General features: G+C 39.5%; 3 protein-coding genes across 3 annotated transcripts in view; 2 read left to right on the plus strand and 1 right to left on the minus strand.

Moving 5' to 3' along the window:
* LOC129767841 (BTB/POZ domain-containing protein Tiwaz) overlaps positions 1 to 19,909 on the minus strand; it is a 160,762-nt gene that overhangs the window by 89,385 nt on the left and 51,468 nt on the right. The gene's annotated exons all lie outside the window — the stretch shown is intronic.
* On the plus strand, positions 9,233 to 9,784 carry LOC129766798 (piggyBac transposable element-derived protein 2-like). Its single transcript, XM_055767393.1, has one exon. It carries the CDS (start codon positions 9,233 to 9,235, stop codon positions 9,782 to 9,784), a length of 552 nt encoding a protein of 183 aa, XP_055623368.1.
* LOC129766799 (piggyBac transposable element-derived protein 3-like) overlaps positions 9,852 to 19,909 on the plus strand; it is a 28,458-nt gene continuing 18,400 nt past the window's right edge. The window contains exon 1 of the mRNA XM_055767394.1: positions 9,852 to 10,537. Coding sequence (XP_055623369.1) covers positions 9,852 to 10,537 — 686 coding nt within the window. The remainder of the gene's footprint in view (positions 10,538 to 19,909) is intronic.

Raw genomic sequence — 19,909 nt, forward strand, 5'->3', positions numbered from 1 at the left:
GTTACGAGGTTTTTCAAAACAGTGCTAGATAACTTCAAGAAACCAGAATATTTCACGAATTTGCGAAATAATAACGAGAACAACATTACCTTGTATGATATGAATGTACGAGTAGCCGCAGAGTTATTGATGTAGGAATACAATACACTCAGGTCAAGCTTTTTGATTTCAATGTCAATATAACAAGATTTTCTATAACATTTGCTCGTCAGATTGAAAGTAGAACCAACTTCAGCTGTGAAACTATAGTAAATTTATCTATAACCGATTCGATGTTAAATAACATCAAAAATAAAAAAAATAAACAATACATCCACTGCTGATAAGCTTTCTTCAATTAATGAGTATAGATTCATTGTGGACGAGGGATTCAAAGAAATTTTGAATATTCTCTGCAATTCGATGTAGTGATGCTGTAGGTTTTTATGGAAATATATAAACGATCGAGACAAGGCCTTCAACTTTATGACCAGCATAATAAATACGAGAAAAAAAAACATGTTCTAGGATGATAGATTTTTTTAATTGCGTGGAAGACGACAGAAGATTGTAGAACAAAATAATAAGAATGTAGAATAAAATAGAATGTTTGTAAGTCTGCCTATAAACATGAGGTTTTTGTTTTCCGAAATCGACACGAACTTCTTCCTGATTTTTATCTTTATTCTTCCTGATTTTAGAAAATTTTAGTTGGCAACCCTGGTCACAATGTTTTCTTAGGTTAGATATTATTCCTATTTATTTTTAGCTGTTTTTTTTATAAATTCATTGTTGTGTCAATTATTTCGCAGTGCTGATTGTATGTACGCATAATGTGATTGAGAGGAGCGTACTTTGCATAATTTTTTCTGGATGTTTTGGTTAAAAACAAATTGCGTGTTCTTAGTTGACGCCCAGGTACATAGAAATTTCGTATTTCTAGTAATTCAGCTGATTGTACTCAGTGCTAAATTAAGTCATTAACAAAAGAAATTGCAAATTTACGGCGTTCTTTTAGTGATTGGATGTTTATGAGCATGCAGCGTGCAGTCGGAAGGAAAGAATTCGAAATGAGGTCCAGTTTAGCTTACGGAGTGCAAATAAGAGAAACTGTTTCTGGACTGACTCAATGCGTTCTTCATGTACGACCATATTAAAAGTCATTTGAATATCTCCTGATCAACTTAAGGGGGGAACCCGGTCTGGAAGGTCGAAAAAATCAGATTTTTGTTTGTAGCATTTTTTGGGCAGCTCCCAGAATTATTTGTTTTAACCCTTTCGCGTACTACATCGAACCTCACTCGTGGTGTGTCATGCTGATGAAATCAAATTGTAAAATAACTACATAGTTTCAGGTGTATAAGTTCGTCTGCAACTAGTTCACTGCTAGTTCACAACATGTATACGAACGATTCGATGTGCTCGTGTTTGTACCGTGCTGTTGAAAATCAAATCGTACGGCAAGGGGTTAAAAAGATGTTTCGATATTTGATTTCGCAGATTTGGCTGAACTTTTTTCGATTTTTAAGGGCTTCTAAACAGCGATTTTCAAGGAAAACAGTTCATCTTTAACAAAAATGGCCATTTTGACAATTTTTCGAATTTTCGAAAACCCCTATGTAACGTCTCAGGCATTATCCTAAAGTTCCCAAATTTACAATTGGAATCCGTTCTGCGACACCCCGTTGCTTCAGAACCGATACCACCAGCATGGTACCTATTGGACTCACGATCATTCGCTCTGTACGCGGACGCGAAACTATTTCACCTATCATGTTGAATAATCAACGGAAACCAATCAGATTATTCAGTCAGAGTGAAATACACGTTTAATTATTGCACTGGTAAAATGTCACATTATTGTAAGTACTCGACGGTAATTTGTCAGAAATTTCTTATTTTGGGGACTCTTTCTTCCACCCTCAGAATGATCCTGACAGGATTCTAATTTGTAATTTGTATAGTCAACATAAATATTTCTCACTATAGGACCGCGTCTTTCATTTCTGTACCAGGGTGTAAGTTCAATGTTTCGAAAATGAAAGCGTTTGGTTTTGAACGCGATTACCACTTTGCCGGCTGAACAGAGTGATATAATAGTCACTTCAATCGAAAAATAAAATTTCAAAGAGTTGTATGCTTGTTAACTACTGACCCGTAAACTTGTATCAGTAGCTTCGAAATTGCTTTGAAAAAAGGCTATTGAAATCACACACATATGTATATAAGCTGACGCCCGCTCGGTCACAAGAGGATGGTCATGCTGAAACGCCTATGTATTATGCTCTTCTTTCTCAATCCCATTTCTTTTCCGCATCCGTACAGAACAACGAAAAACGGAGTATCGATGATATTTCGATACAGATTGCGTAAAAATGTTACCATTGACTATGGATTTGATAGCGGAGAATACGAAATGTTTGATTTGGTGTATAGGATAGTTGAAAACAGGTGTTATATCTACTGTTTACGAATGCCGCAATCGATCGTCGTTTCAAATTGGTGAGAAGGGGGGTATTATTTGTGCAGAATATTCCCTTTTTTGAGCGATAATTATTCTTTTCTGGTTCAACAAAATTGTATGGTAATCATTCTATACAAAAGATAAAATATCTAAGCGTTATATCCTTGCTACTTATTGACCCGAAAAATGGTCTCAAAAGCATAAAAATAGATTTGAAAATAAGTTGTTGAAATCACACAAATCTGTGTATAAGCCGGTGTCCATTCGGAAATCTATTTAGTTGCGATTATGAAGCGGGAGGATGTTCTCGCTCGCTCATGTATGCTCTTCTCTCCCAATCCCTTTTTTTTTTGCCGCCGGACTGAACGGAGGCTTTAGCGAAAAACGAACATCCATCAGGGATATGCTTTATGAGCGTTGTTCGAGAGACTTGCGGAGAACCATGGTATCTCTCGAACAATGCTCATAAATCACATCCCTGATGGATGAACATCCATCTATCATGCTATGATAGAAATATCCCGTGTTCACTTCGAACCAGGAGCAGGTATAACGGGTGTTCAAAGAAAAAATTATAGGAGATTGTGTCCAAGATACGACCGCATTGTTGACGTAGAACTACGCTGTTATTTTATATAAGTCGCTCGTTTATACATTCGGATATTATTCTATAATGCTGTGAAATTTTAAAAACAACTGCATAGCTGAATAATCTCTGAAATGGTTTTTTCATTGTAGAATCAGTTGATGATAATTGGTTGATGATTCATTCTTGCCCTCGCAAAACAATACACTAGCTGATCGTATGTCGCAATTTATTTCATGTCAATGCATTGAAAATTTACCTCGAACGTTATTCCGGTGGCCTTTTTCACAATTGACATAGACTCGGCTACAGTCGCTTATATACATATTGCACCAGCACCATTATTTCACATCTCATAACTACATCAATATATCTTTGGCACCGCATGGAAACAACAACAATGACAACACTTGCAAGTATCAAATATCCTGCTACATGTTATTTAGTATTGTCTCAAAAGAATCGGAATAGGCATCGTTCGTACAACAAAAACCAAGCGCCAAAGAAGCGTTCGCCATAGCATGCATATAGAGCCATACATTGGTGGCTTGAAACCACTAGGAATATAAACACTTCTCATCATTTTGCGCTATTCTCAAAGGTAACGCTTCTGTTAATATTACTGGCCTCGAAAAAATTTGCATTACTTTCTCATCCTCGAGAGAAGCGCAGTTGTCACCCTTAGTGGAGGAAGTTTTGCTACTGGCAAGCGAAACCTAATCACATACAAAATTCCAGAACGACATTTACTTTCTTGGTTACTAAACAAGCGAAATAAACTCTGTTTGTTGATAACAACCTCGAAAACAGTAGCAATGCTTCATTATGATCAATATTAGCGCAAATGCAATCCTAGTTGAAGGCAGTCGTGACTGGCACGCGAAACCAAATAACTTATAACATTCCAGTAAGACATTCAAGATGCTTGGTTTTCCCTAAATATTTTTTGGCGCACAACCTTAGCGCCTGCTTCGCCATAACGTCAGTTAAATGCATTGATGCATTCTCAAAGGCACCAATGAAGCCCTTATGATGACGGAAAACAAACAATGCTAACTGCTTGGAAAAAGACTGAATTAGAGCGACCGCCTTCACCACCAGCGGGCGGATCTTGATTTTGTTGCTGCCTGGGTAACGGCGTTTACATTTTCGACCGACGCGCCGAAATCGCCTACTTCGCTGTTGTTCGATGCGGTGTCACATTCGCGAAGTCTCGGTTCAGTGCAAGCGCTTTTCACTGCACCAACATCACGTGCATCATTAGATGACGCTTGCCTCGAAATTTTATTGCCCCTGGCAATGCGTTCGTTTTTTGCAGGGCTCGAGCCTGCCTTCCTCTTCTTCTTGCTCATCACAAACTACGCGAAGCGTCCAATTTATTACGCGGAAAGAAAAACACACGATACGAATAACGCGAAAAACGAACAGAAAAACCAAACGACGATATCCAAGTTGGATTACCACTGGTGGGGTCCAATCTTAGATCGAAGCACAGTGAAAGCAAAGTAAACTGGATTGCTCAACAGTCCGATGCCGAATGAAAGTTTGCCTCAGCGAGATCCACTGTTTATACTCTAGTCAAGTATTCCCCTTCATTCTTCTACTTTTCCTTTGTTCACGGAGACTTTAAATCCTACGATTTCCCCTCCGTTGGTCGTCAGCTCTGTTCAGGAAAGCACACAAATGAACAGAACAAATGTATGGGAAAATGGAAATGCTTAAAGTTTTCATGAATTTTAACCATTTACCATTTCCGATTCGTTTAATATGTAAGTCGCCAAAATCCGTTCGCGGCAAAACTAGTTATTTATTTCATAAAAACGTGACCTGTTTTCTGATTTGGCACCCTTAATGAAAGACGTAGTTCTACGTCAAAAAGAGAATTTCTGTGATACGATTGTATCGCCGTAACCGAATGTTCAAATCTTCCTTTGCTCGAGCTCATGTACAAGCGAACATTTCCTCATGGCCATTCCATGCGAAAGCGAAACAGGAACTGATGCTTTTGGATACGATTGCGTCGCGGGAACCGAATACGCAAATCTTCCTTTGCTCGAGCACATTTGCATGCGAGTAAAAGAAATCACAACCTGCATGATTTCGCGATGACGGTTTCTCTAAGTGCTTTGATTTTGCGTCCGTGTTGGGGAACACATTCCGATCACCACAAAGGCAGCCATCATCGATAAACTAGATTGTTATGATTTCAATAGACTGTTTTCGAAGCAATTTTTAAGTTATTGATACAATTTTTTTGACCAATAAGTGCCAATCATATAACTCTTTGATATTCTATCATTCGAATGAAGTGATTATTATACCACTCCATTCATCCGGTAAAGAGGTATTAACGTTGAAAACCTTGCACTCTAGGGTCACTCTCTCGTTTTCAAAACATTGAACTTACACTCCGGTACAGAAATGAAAGACGTAGTCCTACGTCAAAACTATGGGTGGGTTATACCTAAGATATAACCGCAAGGTTGAGGTAGCACTAGCGTTGACTTAGTAATCATTTCAGTGTATTGATTAAATTATTGAGTAACCAGTGATTGAATGAAACAATTTCCGAATTCAATTGCGAACAAGTCCCAATTTTGGTCAATTTATGTATTGTGATAGATTACGTTCTTATTGGAAATCTAACGTATGCCATGATTCGTTGTTCATTTCATTCATTTATGGTGGTCTTTCAAAATATGTGAACGGAAGAATCGCCAAACTATCGATGTATTTTACATTTCCCTCTGGGTACAAAATGCATGCGAATACAAAAGTACCCGCACTAGGGCAAAAAAGAAGAACGTAGAACTCTGTGTATTTAGATTTTCAAAAGAAATTATAAGAGATTGTGTCCAAGACACAACCATTTTGTTGACGTAGATGATTCCCCACACAATTGTGTAGTTCAGAACCTTAATGGAATAGCGTCAGGTATAATGATTGCAATGCGAGTAAGTTATTTGGTCGCGTCCACAGCTCGATCCGAAATGAAGACATGTGATGACGCAAAACATAGAAGAACAAGCGATGTTCATTGCTTCGTATCTAGAACGATATCGAAAGTCGCCTCAGCGAGAACCAATATTTATGCTCTCATCAAAAATTCTCCTTCGTTCTTCTTCTTTTCTTTGTTCACCGTGACTTTAAATCATTCCCTTTAGTTGATCGCCGATGGGTTGCTCGTTATTGACGGCATGAGCAAATGAGCAAAACAAATGTATGGGAAAATGGAAATGTTTCTAGTTTTGATCAATTAAAACCGTTCACATATCGAGGAATTGTAATATTGGCATAAAAAACAAATCTTAGGGAATTTCCGATTCGTTTGGTATGTAAATTGTATAAATCCGTTGGCGGCAAAAATAGTTATTAACGTAGCCTTTATTTCATAACGTGGCCTGTTTTATGATTTGGTACCCTTAATGAAAGACGTAGTTCTACGTCAAAAACTCTAACTTTGACTGCTTTGCGCCACTCTCCCTTAAGTCCGATTGAGCTGGTATTTTGCATAGGGTGTTTTTTTGAGGTGGTGAACATTTTTTCATTAATCATAACTGAGTGGATTTCCGAGCGGCACTCACTTATATACCGATTGGTGTGATTTCAATAGCCTGTTTTGAAAGCAATTTTAAGGCTATTGAAACAAGTTTTTGGATCAAAAAATAACAAGCATATAACGCGTGGACATTTTATCTTTCGAATGAAGTGTTTATTATACCATTTCGTTCATTATATGGTTCTATATGGTTCTCCGGCGTAACATTTTCGCTTTCGAAACTTTGAACTTACACCCCAGGATAGAAATGAAAGACGTTGTCCTACGTCAAAAAAGTTAGTGAATGTTATCAAAGGAGCCGTGCTCATCCACACGGCGTAACTTGGTGGAGATGAGCTCACAAGAACGCTGGACGACACTGACATCCCTCTTCCGGTTGAAATTCCGAATCATCGTGGTCAGCTACTTGGTGTCCGTGGCTCGCCTATTATTCTTGTACACCAGGGCACTGAGGGTGCCGAAAAAATCCTCGATCGGACGGCACTGGGACAAGTTGGTCGGGTTCCTTTCCTTGGGTACACACGGTATCTGTTTTTCCTCGAGGTACGCCAACGTCTTTTTGGCGTAATGGGAAGAATTTTCTTCGGGCACTCCTCCTGGTACACCTTCTGGTTCATGGCAAGTACGCTCGGCTTGTTAAACCAGGGCTCTGAAATCCCTTTGTCGGAGATTGCAATATACAGCATAACTTTCTTCTCGAACTTATACCTGTATTTGTACTTCATCCCGGGGGGTGTGGACGCCTTGTTGCTGGTATAGTACCGATCATTGCCGGGAATGTGGGACTTTGACAGGGGAAAATACGTTTCGTCGTTCAGTACGAACGACGTCCCGCGATAATTCTTCGTCATCCACCGGCACTGAGATTTCACAGTGGCTATCTGCTCGTCCGTGTACTCTGGGGACCCAGTCTTCTTCCGACAGACGATGCCCTCCTGCTTGAGAGTTCTGTGGATGTAGGAATGGAGCAGCGAAATATTTGGCCGACGTCACGAAAACTCGTACCGAACCGTTGTCGAACAGCTTTTCCAGAAATCTTCTTTTTCGTCATGTCATGTTCCGGACAGCCACTACCGGTCTTCCGCTCGACGTTCCTGGATGCAAGGATCCGATAAACAGTGCTCATCGGCATATTTTCGTCTCCTGTAAACCTTTTTCCTTGTCTTTCACGTGTTGACTTGTCACCTACTCGATCTTTAAGAACCATGTTTATGGGATCGCTATGATTGATGACCCTCGTTTTGCTTTTGAATTGGCCGAAAAAACAACGTCAAAACCCTACCAATAAGAAACAGAAAATTGCTGGCTGGAGTGGGTTGAATGGATTTCTAGACCGGAAGACAAACCTCTCGCTCCGCAAACCTGAGATTGAGACTCTGCATATGACTCGAAAACACAGGGACTCATAATGTATGTATGAACAATACACGAAACTGTTAACTCAATCCACAGAAATAGAAATGTTTTGGTGTCCGTATGTCACGATTTAACTCGAGAACGGAATAACGGATTTAATTATTTTTAAATAACAATTTGGCATCAGGTTTATGTACCTAAAAAGTTGAAAAAACATATAAAATTAAAACAAAAATCAGCAAACTAGTTTTGTTCATCTATTTGAATAAAAATGATTTGGAGTCCGTATGTTACGATCTAACTCGAGAACAGATCGATAGATTTGAATGTTTATTTGCAGGATTATTTTATTTTGGTGTGTGCTAGGTTTATATGCGAACAAAATTATGAAAATAACACCACAAAGCATTGAATTGATCCATCACTTTACATGTAAATACAAAACTTTATATTTATTTATATTGAATATATACCATTTTTGGTGGCAGTATGTATAGAAGTCGCGTTTAAATGTTTACGCATGTTTACACTGAATTTCAACATCCATATTTATATCGTTAACATTTGTACCAGTAGCAGAAAATAATGCTACCGCTTTAACCCATTAGTGTCCAGCGTATGAAATTTAATACGCAAAAATGCCCGTTTTTGGAAAAACTGTTTTTGATGAAACTAAAGTGTGAAGCGCATTTTAAATGATACCACATGACAATTTAAGAGTGTTTTGTGTCAGTGTCGTTTTATCTGTCATTTTTGTTGTTTTGTTGTGTATTGAAGCTTGCAAAGTTCGAGTTTAATGGAGTCGCAAAAGTAAAGATAACTTAATCAAAGTCTTAAAAGATCCTACATTGCTCAAATCTGAGACACAACACTACTAGACGAGTGTAAAAAATGATATCTAGCAAAAAATCGGAAGAAATTATGAAACCGCAAAAAAATCTATGTTTATTTTTGAGCGTATGAAATTTCATACGCTGTGTAACTACGGTATATTTTTTTTCTCAATAGGATATATCAGCTTGCCGATAATCCGGAGGAGCTGTACAATTATCTGATTGATTTGGACGAAGATGCTTTCGAAAATCTAGTGTCAACAAATGATATTGACTTTGTCATCGTGCCCCTAAGCGGTCGAGACAGCGATGTGGATGCTGCAGATAGTGACTCGGAGAACGGCCCTTCCGGTTTTGGCAAACACGTAAATGTCGAGAGCAACATTGAACGAGGTCAATCATAAGAATGCTCCTAGGGCAGCAGCAAGAAGCGGAGAGCCAGACACTGGGAAAAAATGGCCTTAAATTCGGATGCAGATGCAGCCGTTGTTCTTGAAGGACATTCACCTGATCTTAGTGATCTCTGCTCGAAACATAAATGGTCTGCCGTTCAAATGTTCCATTACCTATTTGACGCAGATTTCGTCGGACTAATCACCACAGAGACAAATAAGTACGCACTGCTGAAAGGAGATACAAGATTCCGTGTGACCGTACCGGAAATGTATAATTTTCTAGGAATTGTGCTCGTTTCTGGATACGTAAAAGTACCAAGTAAGCGGTTCTACTGGGAAGCAAAAGAAGATACGTACAATATGCTGATTGCCAACGCTATGCCAAGGAATAAATTTGAGCAAACTATGAAATATCTGCAGTTCAACAACAATTTACTTAATCATGGGTCCGACAAATTGTTCAAGGTTCGTCCTTTGATTGAACATGCGAATGACAAGTTTCTGAAAGTGGGACAGCCTTTGGGAAAACATTTCTCTATCGACGAAGCTATGGAGCCTTACTACGGCAGGAACTCTATGAAACAATTCAGTTTGGTGCCTTTGTACTCATGACGGATATCTCATCAAGTTAATCCCGTATGAAGGTAAAACACATGTTTAGATTTATATGCATTTTATAATGTTTTATGATCGTGACCCTGGAAAACCACTGGGATCGAAGGTTGTGTCCAATTTGAGCAAAGATATTGTTGCTGAAGAAAGTTACATGTACATAGATAATTTTTTTACCAGTTTGGCCCTTCTTGAAGATTTAGGCAAGAGGGACATAAGTATCATTGGAAGCATCCGTAACAACCGCATTGAAAAGGCGCCGTTGGAATCCATGAAAAAGCAAGCTCGTGGACCATATGACGTTGTGTGTGATACTGAAACAACCATCGTCATTGTTCGTTGGAATGACAATAATGTTGTCAATATGGCTACAAATGTCAAAAACAACAACATTGTCCTACGTGGAGGTACGTGTAAGAGATACATTAAGGCAGAGAAAAAAAGAGGATCAGTATTCCAACCACATCTTTGCAAAATGTACAACAAAGGAATGGATGGAGTTGATCTCTTCGACGCTCAACAAGGGCTATACCGCTGCACCATCCGTAATAAGAAGTGGTATTGGCCCTTTTTCCGATTTGTGCTGAACGGTGGGGTTGTCAATCTTTGGCATATCTACAGAAAGAATCATGGAAATGGACCTTTGATTAACTTCGTCAGAGCTATCTGTGAAGGACTTCTAGGTGACATAAATCCAGCAAGGATCAAGTTCATGCAGATCAAGCCTAAACACTCGAAGTCATCGGAAGTTAGGTTTGACGGAATAAATCATTCCATTAATACGAATCCAAATGGTACCCAACGAAGGTGTGCGTATTGCGACCGATGTACGACGTATATTTGCTTGAAGTGTGGTGTGGGTTTGCACCGTACTCAGTGATACTAAATCCGAACACTGCCGTTCTACGCATAACTGTTCTATGTAATCCCTATGAACCATGAGACAATTATGCGTAGAACGGCAGTACACGAAACTGCTAATAAAACATGAAAATGATTGTTAAAGTTGAATCTTATGAAATAAATTTGTGTTTGATATGTTCGATATTCAAATGATTTCCATTTTTGATACTGTATTGGCTCAGCGTATGAAATTTCATACGTCAGGTATCTCAACTTCCAAAGAACTCTAAACCAAAATATTGCTCCCCCCCCCTTTTCGGGACAAACCTAGATGGACTAGAAAGTTTCATGCCATTTGGATCAAGTTCTTGTACACCTGGGCAGTAATGGGTTAAGGTTACATGCAGTGTTGCCATATGTTCATCCGTACCAGAGGGGTTAAAAAATCTTTCTCATCTGTGCTTGCTCTTCCAAAAATCTGTACCATCCGAAATATTCGTTGTAGAGAAAAATATTTTTTATTAGCATGAAAAAATACTAATTTATTTACTACAGATACTACATTTACATTTGCACATTCGTGTATTTGATAATGCTTATACTTATATTTTTTAATGTAGATTGCAAATCATCATTCATTGAAATATTCGAGCTGCCACCACGATGTTTAATCAAATCGTTGAGGCGTGAAAGTCGTCTTGTACCTTAATGTTGCTTCGTTCGAATGAAATAAATTTCACACGTTGAAAAATCTGTACCAATCTGTACTTTTTGACAAGACTCTGTACCAAAAATAATGGAAAAATCTGTACCTTTCCAGATAAATCTGCACCTGTGGCATGTTGTAATGACGTAAATTTATTTCAGCCGTTGCTCGCGCCAAGTTCGTAACAACGCTGTAGAAACGTTGTTGTGTCATCCCTATTGGCTCTAATCACTAATACACAACCGAAACGGTAACACCACCACGGACAACAACCAACCCCCGCCGGAGACGTCATCCGAAAAAGGCGGAAGGGGCAAGCGCAGGCAGGGACACTAAATAAGGCCAAACCATCCGTCCGGCCTGGGCGGGCGGGGAGCTTTGTCCCTCACGCATAGGAGGGCGGCGGTGGTGGGCTGGTGAGCTCAGGGGAAAAAACCTTCTAACCATAAAATAATAATATACGAAATGAAAAGAGATGCAATTAAACTGGTCCCAAACGCCCACGGCGAGCAACTGGCCGCGGGCCGATAAAATGTGAATATACCATACATTATCAGGTTCTGGCATCGACGTGGATTTATATTTACGTATAATTTAACTCGCTATTTTTTCGTACGTCCATCCGTGGCCCGAGCGCTCAGAGCCTGCTCAAACCGAAACATTCCCTCGGGGGAGGAGGTGTACAGTCCGCAGCTTGAAAGACAGATGTGGCCAAAAATCGTAACTTCCACACCGGGCGCAGTCAGTCGGTCAGCCATGCGGTGCTCTGAGCATTACTCTAATTCCGGGCGTTCTTGTTTTAGCCGTTTCCGTCTCACTCGGCCCATAGTTTCCATTGTCGTATTTTCCCCGGCATTCGCATACCCAGAGTGCAACATCAGCAGCAGCAGCAACAGCCGCTGTCCGTTCGATTTCCCGCCGCTGTCCGCTCAAATCATTTGACATTTTATGGTTCCGCGCCCAGCCCTCGAATGGCAGGCTCCCGTTGAATTGAGCCTGCAAGTTTAGCGATTTTCGCTGAGAGGCGTCCGACAGAGTCGAGCTGATAAAAGTGATGATAAAATTTATAACACCAATGTGATGCTGTAGCGCGCGCCCGCGCTGCCCTGTATATGTTCCGCGCCGGGGTTATATGCTGGACGGATCCCATATAATGTGGACGCCGCGTCCGTTAGGGTATTTTGTTATAATATTACCTGGCGATGATCGCGAACGAATTTCGCAGTGTATTTGATCAATTTTGGATTACCTGGAAAGAAAAATAGAAAATTGTTATGAAATTGTTTTCATAGCAGTTACATAGAACGTTTGTTGGAGAGGAAAAATGCTTGTCTGTCAATCTTGTGAAGAGATCGTATGTATTTAATCATTTTTCACGAATTCGGTTCAAATATGGAAGACAAGAAAAAGGGAATAATGATTTCCATTAAAAATATGGATTTCAAATCGCCGAGTAATCGTTACGATTGCCTGGATCAAATACGTTGAATGAGGTTTGTGTACGATAAAAACTGTTTTATTGTTCAATCATTGAATGGAATTTTTGTTTGATGAGAGTTAATTTTAATCAAGTATATGTTGGTCATTATTGACACAACATCTATAACTGAAATTTTCCAGAGATTTTGGAAAAAAATATATTGGAGAGGTTGGTATTTAACCGACTCACTCGAATATTAGGAATGACGCCACCTACCGAATTTTCAGTAGTGCCAACGGAAAAGTGTCACAATGCAGTCAGTGTCACATGTGGTCAAGATATTGTTTCCTTCATTTTGGCATCATTTTGCATTACTATTACTATTACTGTTACTCAGTGGCGTCTCGTGAGTAAATTGACTAGTTGTGCACCTACACGGTGAACCAGCGAAACCCAAAATTTGATAAATTTCTGCTCAACATTGCAAAAGAAAGGGGCCAATTAGTGCTCGAATATTGTTTTTTTATCTAAGAATTTTAGTGGATTGACTGAACTAACTCGTGTTTCCTCATATTTCAAACATTTCTGAGTCTAACTCTTATTTTGAGCTATTTTTCATAATCGTGAACTAAAAAAATTTGTTTGAGGAAGCGTTAGTATTAGCTTTGCGAATGAAACAATTTCCGGAAAAATATCGTCAAGATTGCTACCGATCAGTGTTTTTATAATCTCCGGTATTTTCTTCTCGGCAAATTCTGGCTCCGTATAGAACACTCGCAGTTCATTTCCTAATTTCACTTTGTCAAAATTAGAGTTCTCGTTGTTGTAGGGTATGGTACAGAATGTTGGCAAATTAGAAATTTGAAGCGATTGAAGAAAATTGTATCAAAATCCAGCATGTATCCTTGCAGCCCTGGTGCGAGTGAAATCGTATCACCATCCCACTTTGTGTCACCTCGATACATTTCTTCCAGACAAGTAGAAATTTCGTTATTATATGTTTCAACTATGTTGATCATCCTAGAGCTGACTTGACTCTGCACAAGTTCGGGATCTTCTGCTGCATAAATTTCTTCAACTCGTAATCGCACTTTGGGCTTTGGATAAAGAATGGTGCCAACGAAGAGAGTGAAGGAAAACATTTCCTTGTTTTTGAATTTTTCATGCAAGAGTGCAGAAAAACAATATTGAGAACATGCGTCTTACAATGAATATGATTAGCGTTTGGAAACGACTTCTTTGCGATCGCCTGGATTTCTCCTTTATCTTCTGACATCACTCGAGCTCCATCATATGTTTGCGCAACCAGCTTAGCAGGTGATACGCCAAATTGATGCAGTAAACTAAACTCATTCTGAATTTATTCTAATGTTCCAGAAAACACTACCGTGGTATTTATGAAGACGGAAGCCGACATTTCTTTCGTAGCCAAAAAGTTACACATGTCCTTATAGGTTTCTGTATTTACAGACGTTATGCTTTCGTCGTGACCTCGGAAGCTCAGCCCATGTGAACTGGAGGACAAACTAATTCAATGAGAATGTGCCTTCTCTGTTTTTCTTCACAATTGAATTATACTTGTTTCTTACGATTTCATTAGGATGAGCTACTAACGCATCTTCAATGCAAGTTTTCTCAAACGTGCGGCATATCATGCTGTTGTTGGTGTGCTCTTTGGTAGCTGAATGAGTATTTATAGCGAAAGATGGATGATTCAAATCTGCAATCAATCCTACTCTGTATAGTTCATTAAGACTTATGTCAGATGAATGTATCTTTCAATAAAAATAAAAAAAAATTAAAAGTATCTCTACACTGTTTTCTGCTGGGCTCTGTAACAGCAAACAAGGCCAACAAAATAGCTTTACTCTTGTCCCTGAACCACAAAGCTACTTCGCGTCGTGAGCTGTAGCATCAAAGTCCCGTGTAACTATTTTACCGTTTCTAGCACAAGTCGTTTTTAACTTATCCAGTTTTGGCCGCGGAAAATCCATTTTCGCAAAAAGTTATTTCTCTTTCACAGTTCTTTTCGCAAACGGCCTTTTCAAAAACTCATCGACAATATACTGGCCAACAGTGTGATTTGTGATGATTTATCACGAATCTCAATTGGCACACCGAAAAAAAACTGGATGAAATTTTGTCATCTGGAGTGCGCCAATCCGACTGCGAATCTAAAGCGTGGATCTCCTCACGTGCAAAGCAAAATATGCACGATACATACGCTAATACATTGGCAATTTACTAGAGCGTGTGAGCGCCGCTCTATCTGTTCACCGAAAAAGTGCACAGAGACTGATGTCGATGACGTAATAAATCATCTGCGTCAAGCAAGCTTTCAGAGAACCGCTATATAAAAGCATCTTACGCGAAGCGCGCCGATTGTGGATCTGGATCTGGTTGTCTGAACTCGGGTTGCGAGAGAATCGTGAGAGACTATCGATGAGGAGATCTGAATCAACCCACCACCATTCTCTTCTCTTGTGCACAGAGTCCACTGCACGAAATCGTTGCCAACACATTGGCAGTTTAGTCACCCGAAGCTTCAACACAATTTTATTAACCAGTGTGTAGATATACGTAATTTTTGTGCACTAATCGATGTGCACTGTATGGGGAGAGCATAAAGGGTGTGTCACATCAAATTGCATCACGGAAAAAACGCTGTAGAAATTTAATTTTTAGGAATTATATCTTCAGCTTTCGCTTTAAAATCAGATAAGATAGATCACGTTGGCCATGCTTCACTGTCAATTTTTCGTAAATTTGGAAAAATGTCGTCGAACGAAAAAGAGCGTCGTGAATTAATCCTGTGCACTAATTTCGAGAATCCGGAGTTGTCACATCGGGACATCGGTAAGATGCTGGGAATCGTCCAATCCACGGTCAGCAGAGTACTAAAACGATACTTCGAGAACCTAACCATCGACCGGAAGGTGAAGAATGGCAAAAATGGATGCTCCGTCAGTGAAAAAGATCACAAGCGCGTAGTTAAGCAGTTTAGACGTGATCCGAGAAGTTCGGTCCGGGATGTCGCCAATAAGCTGAATTTGTCAAGTTCATTCGTCCAGCGGACCAAGCAGCGGGAGGGCCTGCGTACATACAAGGTTCAGAAGGCTCCTATCCGCGACGAAAGGCAAAACATGGTGGGGAAGACGCGAGCCCGGAAGCTGTACACCGAAATGCTGACGAAGCCGCATTGCCTGGTAATGGACGACGAAACCTACGTCAAAGCGGACTTTCGTCAGCTGCCGGGCCTGTTGTTCTTCTCCGCAGAGGACAAATTCAGCGTTCCGGAGGAGATTCGCATACAGAAACTATCCAAGTTTGCCAAAAAGTACATGGTGTGGCAAGCGATCTGCTCTTGCGGAAAGCGGAGCGCCCCCTTCGTGATGACCGGCACGGTAAACGGGCAGGTTTACCTTAAGGAGTGCCTACAGAAGCGCTTACTACCACTATTGAAGCAACACGAGGGCCCGACCATCTTCTGGTCGGATCTCGCTTCGTGCCACTATTCAAAGGACGTGTTGGAGTGGTACGAAGCCAACGGGGTCACCTTCGTGCCAAAGGAAATGAACCCGCCCAACGCGCCGGAGCTTCGCCCAAAAGAGAAATATTGAGCGATTATGAAGCAGGCCCTCCGGAAGAACCCAAAAGTTGTCAAATCGGAGGCGGACTTCAAGAGAAAATGGATTTCTGTTAAAAAAAAACTACAACCTGACGTTGTACAGAACCCTATGGACGGGGTAAAGAGGAAGGTACGAGCATACGGGCTTGGGCTCGAAGTATGAAAAATGGAAAATGACAAAAGTTGTTTAATAGTTTTTATTTTACTGTCTAAAATTTTCAAAAGGATCGGTCTACTGGGCGAATTTCTACAGCGTTTTTTCCGTGATGCAATTTGATGTGACACACCCTTTAGAATAAATGGTACAAAATAGAAACCAATATACGTAATTCTGCACAAAGGAGAGCCGTATGTTTTTCATACTTTCCAGACGTTTCTTTTTTGAGCTCTAGTCTGTGTATTTTTTTCTTTTTAAATATTAGGTTGTGCAGTGCACCAGGTGCACATATGGACGAGACGCCACTGCTGTTACTATTACTATTACTATTACTATTACTATTACTATTACTATTACTATTACTATTACTATTACTATTACTATTATTATTACTATTACTATTACTATTACTATTACTATTACTATTACTATTACTATTACTATTACTATTACTATTACTATTACTATTACTATTACTATTACTATTACTATTACTATTACTATTACTTTTACTATTACTATTACTATTACTATTACTATTACTATTACTATTACTATTACTATTACTATTACTATTACTATTACTATTACTATTACTATTACTATTACTATTACTATTACTATTACTATTACTATTACTATTACTATTACTATTACTATTACTATTACTATTACTATTACTATTACTATTACTATTACTATTACTATTACTATTACTATTACTATTACTATTACTATTACTATTACTATTACTATTACTATTACTATTACTATTACTATTGGAATACGATATTCGACTTCTGCTACCAAAAGCATTTATTAGCAAATCAGAGGTCAAAACATGATTACAACCGACTTCCGCTAGTGAATTGCTTTCACTTTGTACATTTATAATGGAGGTGTATTTTCTTTCTTTCATCCTTCCGAACTACACCGATAGCTAGAAATAATTGTAAAAGAGTCCAAACATACATTTCTAAATTGTAGCTGCCAAATTCAGCATGTTAATTGATTAATTGCCGTTACAATTTAGAGGGCGGACTACAAAGAAAAACAATGTTATTAAAAAAAAGTTCAATACGCATATAATTTTCAACATCAGGGAATCTTGCAATCAAACCACAATATTGTCTTCCATTTTCGGCATGACATTCACCGAAACACTAATGATAGCGTTTACACGAAGTTGTCTTTTATCTCTGTACATAAAACCTTTCCTACCGTCGAATGAGGTGACTCCGCTGGCCCCGTTAAGAAGTATGATGTGAATTGAAAGTTTACGACTGATAAATACCTCTCGATAGCAAGCAACGAACAGGCCAGTAAAAAAGCATCAGATTATCATGACCATCGTAAATCCCGCGCAAATAAAAAAAATATCCCGTTGATGGCCCGGTAGATAGAAGCTGCACCAGAAACAGGCACGATGGCACGATGTAAAATGCGCTCCTACGAAAGGACGTGTGTAGCAGGGGAAATAAACAAAAATAGTATAAAAGTCACACCTGTTGCTTGCTTTGACGGCACTTCATAAGAGAAAAGGAGATGAATCCTCCTTCCAAATTCTGTATAACAATATCTCTCACTGAATATCAAACATAAGTCCGTATTTCCACTTCATGAACTACAGCTACCATCACTGCTATTAACGCAATCTGACCACAAGATGCAAAACAGGTCTGTGTACGATTCATTGGGCGAGATGAAAGTATCGGGCAGATAAAATCATCCAATCAGCTCATTCCCATCAGCTTAGCAGCTAATTCAGCAGAAAATTGTAAGACTTACCACTCGCATCCGTGCCTACAGACAAGCCTAGTTCACGTCACTCTGCTGCTGTGCATACGGTTCGCCTGATATTTACGATTAAGTCGTAATCATAACCATAAGCAGCATCGTAACGATATCATCATCTCGAGATCAATTGAATACCGTGAACAGTTTTTTGATAATCATTATCGTTTGCGGCACTGTGGCAGCAACTACTGTCCCTTCTGTTGGTTTGTGTGCTCTGGTCCATGGGTCCAGTTTTACTCCCCATAGACGAGAGGGTTCGATTCGTTGTAGCGTTGCGCGAAACCTGCACAGCTCACCGACTCACGGTAAACCGATCCCTACGTGAACGATGCCTTTAACAGGTCGTTCGAAACGATACTTTCAGAAAAGATTCCTCCTAGCTCTGGCTACTAACGATTCGAACATATGCATACACACACACATCCCATCAGACCATTGCCAGATTGTAACGTGAACGGTGGACTTCGAGATAGGATACCTTCGTCATTGCCCTCGACGGTATGATGCTATCAGCGGAGCGAGTTCTATGCACCGTTTTACGGTGCTGATTCTCTCTACTGTTGGTGTTTGTTCACAGAGGAACGCGCCTTTTTCGGCATTTCGTAACTACGACGGATGCTGCTTGAGTGCCCGGGCGCGGCGCCAACAGTGCATTGGTAGGATCAGCTAGTGTTAAAATCATACAACAAACAATGACGTTATGCGTCGAGTTAACGATGTCATTGATAATCATTTTTCAGGCAAATCTGAAAAAAATACATTCACATAGAAAACTCTAGTTTAGGTTGATTATTTATCTTGTTTTCTAGGTACTAACTAGGTACTAACGTTCCTAGGGGAATTACGTCATCGCAACGTAGTATTACTTTCATCATATTAAATCAGTACTTTGTTCTGGGTCAAGTAGCACGTCTTGATTGTATTCTAAGTTACAAATTAGAGAACACGTTCAAAAGAACCATTAACTAACAACATCAACAATATGATGGATTCTAGAGACGAAACTATACTTCACTTCTTGGGAATTACAATGTTTGTGTACACCCACCAAACTAGCGTTGTCAGAAAGCATTTCATTTTCGACAGAAAACATGCCATTTCGTGCCTTGAAGCGTCAAATAGGCAAATAATGTTATCTGTCCCCAACGCTTTAAAACGTTTGCATGTATGGAAGCAGACATCTCTTTCTTTTTTCATCTTTTTTGGGATTGCACGCAAAAAATGTTCCGAACGACGACAACGGGGATCGAACCAAGACCGGCTAGAACGCAAGGCTGTTTTACACGACCACACTATCCACATGGCTAATGAAGCTGTCCAGCAAATGCGTGATTGATATTGCACCTGATTATAACATGAAGTTGGAAAGTGTTTTCTAAGAATAAAAAAGGAGCGTATGAAGGAGAGAAATATCTATCTTGATCTGGGCCGTGCATGTGGCAAAGTATGCGGAAAGCTTATTTGTCTTTTGTTTCGCTCGCTCGTATTAATCTTATATTGCTGTACTATGTATATTATACAAATGTTTACCAGTATTTGAGAGTCATGACATTTTCTGTTATGTTATGTCTCAT

The sequence above is a fragment of the Toxorhynchites rutilus genome, chromosome 2 (genome assembly GCF_029784135.1).
Source record: "Toxorhynchites rutilus septentrionalis strain SRP chromosome 2, ASM2978413v1, whole genome shotgun sequence".
Lineage (NCBI taxonomy): Eukaryota > Metazoa > Arthropoda > Insecta > Diptera > Culicidae > Toxorhynchites > Toxorhynchites rutilus.